Raw genomic sequence first — 6,762 nt, forward strand, 5'->3', positions numbered from 1 at the left:
GCCATTACTCTAACAATTAAATGATAATATAACACTAGTATTGATATGTTGGATAAATAGATGGTGATGGAATTCAAGTGAAAGATGGCCCAAAGGAAGCCATCTATGTTAAGAAAGAAAAACAACCTTAAACAGAGGGGGTGGACTCAGGTTTCAGCTTTTAAAGAACTACAATGCAGCAATTAAGTTGATTCCTTCCCGCTATTATCGCAGCCCCAGCCTCTGTACAGGAGAGCGGAGGACCTTGTTTATTCAGCCAGGCCAACAATTCCCTTTAACGACCCCCCTTTCCAACACTTTATGGGGGTATGGAGCATTACAGGCTATAAAAAGCAGCCAAACGACTCCCATTCCAAAGGGGTGAACACTTTCGTCTGTTTTAATTTGCATGTTTTCAAAACAAAAACAAGATTTTGATAGGCTTCTGTATAAAACCTCGAACTCAACGTTATTTCGGACATTTTGAATTGAAAAAGCTTCCTGGATGAGAAGCGAAACGTCTTCAAACTTGGAAACAAAGTCCAGTGGATTGTTTTTAATTTTCTTTTTTTGGAATGACTATGACCTGGATGACTGAGAATCTTCACCAGCACTTTGTTATACTAATAAATATTTTGCTTTTGACTCTTGGGAAATAGTCTGAAAAGCTATATTTAGTTTCCTAGAAGATGATGCATTAGGATTGTGGATATAACTTTGCACTAAATTCACACATTAACAGAATAAATCTGGTTTTGTAAAAGTAAACAGGGTTGAATAGGGGAGCTCTAAGTCGAGTGGTATGAAGGTTTTCTGCCAACCAGATGGTATTGCTTTAAGGTGGAGAAAATCCCCATAGGTCAAAGGTTGGCCATCTTATCTCAGTTACTCTTCCATACTCCAATCTTCCAGTTCCTCCAGTGTTTTCTTTTTCCTTACCTCTGGGTGACCCCATTCACCAGCCAAACAGTGGCGAGCAAACATTTAGTTCCACACCTCTCTGATCCCAGATGTTTCTTGAAGACCCCACTGATCCTGAAGGTTTCTCTTTCATTCCAGACTATTTATTTACTTTTTTATCCTTACAGTTACAACAGTCTAACAGAGGTGGAGGGGTCAGAATTCAGGTCACTGCGCCAACTGGAAATGCTCATGTTGCATGGAAACGACATTAGCAGAGTCCACCCTGGGGCCTTCTACATCCTGAGGTCACTGCAGGTACTGTTTCATTGTGTTGATGTACTTTTTTAGACCTCTGTTGCATTTAGGTTAAAATTATTATTTTTATTTTACTAACATTAATCCATCTTACTGTAATGGAAAGTAATATGAATGTTTTGGAGGGGGTCTGTGATCTAAGAGAGAATTTTTCTAATGATTAGGGTCATAGAAAGGAGGCCTTCCAACTTTGGCAAAATACCAGTGACATTCGAAAGTTGAGCATTTATAATACAGATTTTTGGTTTTTCCTATATATATATTTTTTTCTCCCTTAAGTTTTAAGTCATATATTACTTTCATACACCAGCTTTTTCCAGTCATCTCTTCTGGAAGTTGATTTAATTTGAGGGCATCAATATTCAAGCTGTGAAGTAACCATGTTTCACCTCAAACAGGGAAAGTATAAATGTTTGCAGCTGGTGGTGTCACACAATTCATCAGTTTTCAGCACACATCTAAAAACAAAAAGTGATTTACTGAAATCACTCTGAGCAATGGAAGCAAGAGTCCATCAGTGAACAAAAAAAAAATCAAAATTTACAAGAGTAAAATCTTCATAAACAGGAAAAAGGATCAGACCCAGTTTGATCGCTTTGCTTCCAGTAGAAAATTATAACTGATTATCGATAAAAGTGTAAATTATTCGCAACCTGACATTTTATAAATAAGATATAAGTATAAGAAGTTAAATTATTTTGTTTAAATTGATCATAATCAGGAATTTACTGGACCTATATGCATCTTTACTTTTTTTGGTTTGCTGATGTTCCAAATGGTTTCAGCGGATCATAGTTAGTAAAACCCAATATAGTCTTTAATTTAAGTAAAGCACAGATGTAGAACCCCCTATACTTTCTGCACATCTTTTCTTCACATTTGGATGTAATGGGTGACTTCATTTAGGGCTGAAACAATTTATCGGTTTATCAATCGATTATTATCGATTATCGATTAATTGTCAACTAATTTAGTAATGGATTAATTGTTAACTGGAGTTTAGAGACTGTAAAACATGCCTTTAACTGACAGTGACCCAGTTAGAGCAGTAATTATATCAAGATTGTAAAAAAACATGTAAAATTTTTGCATTTAAGATGAAAAAAGATGCTTTTGCCTGACAATATGTACCATCCAGAAATCCACAGTTGGAAAAGTTTGAATTTCATCTGTTTCATTTCGTAAAAAGTCTTCTAAAAGAAACCTTTAGCTATTATTATTAATCAATTAATCAAAAAAATAATCAACAGTATAATCGATTTTCAAAATAATCCTTATAGTTGCAGCCCTACCTGGATTATCACTAAATGGATATCAATTGAAGGGCAAAAACTTTGGTCATTAAAATAAATTTGAATTGCTGAGAGTAAATCTGTATATACAAAATTATAAATAAAATGTAAAGGTATGAGGGTGAATTTTAGTAAATTAAAACAGTTTTTAATTGTGTTAACATTTTATTCTAAGTATAAATGTTAGGGGTTTTTTTGGGCCACACATATGGATCCTCGAGAAACACCAGGATAATTGAACAGAGTCTCACACCATGCCAAATAACCAGCAGCAAAAACTCTCAGGTTCTGAAACTTAAACTTATTTCATATTTTAAATCATTATTTAATTGCATCTGAGCCAAACACTCCAATTACTTCCAGTATAATAAAAAAAAGAAAAACAATTCTTAGAAATGACTTACTTTTAAATATTTACGTAATGAGTAAATCATGTAATATAAAACATGGAAATAAAAATAAAGACAGAGGTCAAAAGACTGTTAGGCTTAGGGTTGCAAACAGTTCCTTGAACTACGGAATTGTTCCGTATTTAGAAATAGAAGTACCTGTCCCGCATTTAGTGGAAAAGGAACGTACATTGTCGTATTACTGTGAGAGTAAAAAAAAAAAGTCAGTAAAAAGCTAATGGAAAATAAAGAACAAAGGCACGTTAGATACAAAACTTATGGTAAACTTGTCCCCGGGCCCTGTCCTGCATTGTGACCAATGAGCTGACAGCATGTAATGATCCAGAATCCCCTTATCCCATTGGTCAAGGCCAAGTGTTGCTCATGGAGAGGATAGCGGGAGACAACAGAGCAGGATGGGAGATGAACGGAGTAATATAAATGCTGATGCTGCTTTTGGGGGCGGTGCACCTTCAACAAATATGTTTACAAGTTTGCACAAGGTTGCTGTTGAACCAAAAATGTGCACTATTTACCTATTGTTTTATATTCAATTTTACAGTTTACATGTTTAAGATACATATTTTATTCAGCAAAGTTTGTTATTTTTTATTAAAGTGAATTTCTGGATAATAATTCTTTCTCAATGTGTTGATGTCACTCACAAATATGCATCTAATTCAATGCAGATTTGGGTCAAATAGTTAAAATAATCATTTCACACACAAAGGGGGGCTAAACAAAAATCACCACGCCAGGAGGGGTAAAGGCAATCGGGTCAGCTGGTACGCACATGAAATGTCCGTTTTTTTTTTTTTTTTTTCGGGGAGTTGGCAACCCAAGTTAGGCTTCACTCCTCTCATCTAGAACCTGGCCCTTTTCTCATAGGCCCCGCCCACATCATCTGACAAAATAACACATGCTACCAAATCCAAAAAAGACTGTGTGAAACACATAGTTTAGGCTCCTACATGCACATTGGGAGCGACAGATCCATGTCTATATCCCCCATCATGGGTTCTATTCATAATCTATCAGGACAATGGGAGGCAGCATTGTGGAGCCATAAGGGCCACACAAAATGGCAAAAACTGCTGCACACTATGCTAATCTAGCATGTTAACACCAAGAAGCAATTCTGATGTGTGTGATACAATTAACATAAACCTGAGAGTTTTGCTGATGGTGATTTTAAGCATTGCAGAGCATCCACCACCCTGCCCCTTTGCAGGTCTAAAAGCAGCTGCATTGCTTCACTATCTGCTCAATGCAATCTGTGCTCGATTACTCTTGTCTTTCTGAAGGATCCCGCCATTCGGCAAGAAAAAAAATCACAATTTTATAACTGACAAAATCTATGTATTTTCAAAATCTCAAAACTAATACATTTAATTTTGAATTTTGCATAATCAGATTAGCTCTGGGAAAGCTTCTGCCCATGTAAAACACCCTGACCCCGATTTTATTCTGATAAATCTCCGCTTTGAAGAGTTTTCCTCTTAGAAAGCTGCAAAACGTTTTAGGGGCCTTGAAAATCACACACAAAAAAGAAAAATCACAATAATGAGGCCGGTTAAAGTGAATTTAACAGCATCCAACTGAACAAACAGTCCTCACAGTGCTTTCCTACCTCCTAAAGCTCTACTTTATAGAGTAATTAGGTTCGCTTTGATTGCTTGTTTCATATGGCTTTGATTGGCTGAATTAGATTTAATCAGAGCAACAAATACATAGAAAAAAAAAACCATGGAAAAAACTAAACAAGTCACTGGACTTTCTGTGAGCTTACTTTACAAAACCAGACAGAGACAGATCAACATTCGCTGGTTCATTCTCAGTAACAGAGTCTATGAGCTGAAGGTTAGCTGTTTCATTGTGTAATAGAGCAAAATGTAATCATATTCTTTTTTCTTATAAACAGATCCTGAAGCTCAGTTACAACAAGCTCACATCAGTGAACGCCGGTCTCTTCGAAGGTCTGCACAGTCTGATCCGCCTCCATCTGGATCACAACCTCGTAGAGTTTATAGAGCCGTACAGCTTCTCTGGCCTGACCTCTCTGAAACTCCTGCAACTGGAGGGAAATCTGCTGAAAGAGATCCATCCTCATACCTTCATAACTCTCTCAGTATTAGGAAGCTTTTGGACCTCTGGACTTAAGTAAGAAACCAATAAACTGTGGAAATGTTTTAGTCATTTCTCTAACTTTGGGTCAAAAAGGAATAAAGCTTCACAGAAAAAAAACTTGACCAAAGAAATGATGATTTTAATTCAGCTTTTTGTCTCAGACACCTACACCTATCTGACAACCTGCTGGAGGAGCTCCCATCTGCAGCAATAAGAACAGCTCCGAGGCTGGAGCTCCTCACTCTCCATGGGAATCCCTGGAACTGTGACTGTCAGCTTCACTGGTTGGTTGAATGGAGCGCCACTCATGAAGGTATATTCTTACTGTAGGATATTTTCAATCTTTGTACTCGGCTACAGCTCAAACATCTATTCTTACACTGTATGCTCTGATGCCATCTAACTGGCAAAAACCAAATGTCAGACTTCCTGTAGAGGGATGGCACTGATCAGCAAACCCACCGACAGGGAAGGTACAAAAGGGGTCATTTGTCCTAAGACAAAGGGGGGCCCAAAATTGACACTCTGCCATATTTTTTAGGAAATATTTTTGATAAAAATATTTAATGTTAGAGTAACTAAATATATATATCTGCATTAGGTATATGTAATATGTTTATATAAGGGACCATTAGAACTCCCCCCACCCAACATAAAAGAGTTTGACCAGGACAACGGCAGGCTACAACTTTTAACCCATTATAGGGCACTCAATGAAATTCTTTGAAAATCAAAATTTCAAGCCTATAGTGTTATTGGAATCCAGGCAAGACCGTATTACCTTTGTAACATTCAATGTCAATGTAACAAGAAACACCAACTTGCCTGAATATAATAAGAAAAATAACATAAGTGCTTCTATAAGAAATTCATGAAAACACGCTGAGAGTGAAAGAAACACATTTTTTTTTGTACAACATAACCTTAAAGGCATTAATGCTGATACTGGCACTTACATTTTTTTTAGTTTATAAACCTAAATATAATTGTTAACTAGGCTTATCAACTTTTTAATTTTTCAATTAGCTTTTAACCTTTTTTTCTTGACTTTTAAACTTTTTTTTCTAACTTAATTTACAGTAGGTAATATATCATTTAAGGGCTCATCTAATTGGTTAAATACCAGAATAAGATGTACAGCCATGTAGCAGCATCTTTGCTGAATGGTTGGATATAGATCTAGTGCTTCTAGACCTCATTGAGGGATGATGGGGACTCCATTTGTAAGGGGTATGCAAGTGATCAAAAACAGTGACTGGCCCTATAAACGGTTGAAGTTGGTTTCGCTGCAAACTAAGAATGTCAGCTTTTCAGAACTCTGGCGCACAGAAAAAAAAAGAGAAAAAGTGAAGATGACACCAAAGGCTTGAGGGATTTTATGAGTTAATATTAGAAATAAACTGAGGATGAATCAGGATAAGGTGGGGGGGCAAAAGGAAAGGGATGTCCCAGGCCGTAGCAAAGCTGTCAGCTGGCCTGCTGATCAGAGTCGCCTATCTGGAAGTAAAGTCAGAGAAGTATTACCATGTTTTCACATATGCAAAGTGGAGGTAGTTCTGCTTCAACAGCAGCATATGCCCACGATCACCTCAGGAGGGATGACTGAATATGAAACATTATTATCATCCGACAGTGCGATTACTGATCAGGAGATTGTAGTGGTAGGCTAATCGGCCCTTGTATACAACAGACACAGGATGCACATGAAGCTAAATCTCATCACCATCCAAAAATGTCTCGAATCTCCTTCAGATTGC

The 6,762-nt window shown here is 36.9% G+C and overlaps 1 protein-coding gene across 1 annotated transcript in view; it reads left to right on the top strand.

Annotated features, from left to right (window-relative positions):
* Positions 1 to 6,762, top strand: part of LOC107093838 (matrix-remodeling-associated protein 5-like) — a 38,236-nt gene that overhangs the window by 14,696 nt on the left and 16,778 nt on the right. Inside the window, exons 4-6 of the mRNA XM_015389139.1 lie at positions 1,068 to 1,197; positions 4,800 to 5,038; positions 5,167 to 5,318. Of these exons, the coding sequence (XP_015244625.1) occupies positions 1,068 to 1,197; positions 4,800 to 5,038; positions 5,167 to 5,318 (521 nt within the window). The remainder of the gene's footprint in view (positions 1 to 1,067; positions 1,198 to 4,799; positions 5,039 to 5,166; positions 5,319 to 6,762) is intronic.

This window comes from Cyprinodon variegatus, unplaced genomic scaffold, assembly GCF_000732505.1.
Source record: "Cyprinodon variegatus isolate N-32 unplaced genomic scaffold, C_variegatus-1.0 Scaffold449, whole genome shotgun sequence".
Classification (NCBI taxonomy): Eukaryota; Metazoa; Chordata; class Actinopteri; order Cyprinodontiformes; family Cyprinodontidae; genus Cyprinodon; species Cyprinodon variegatus.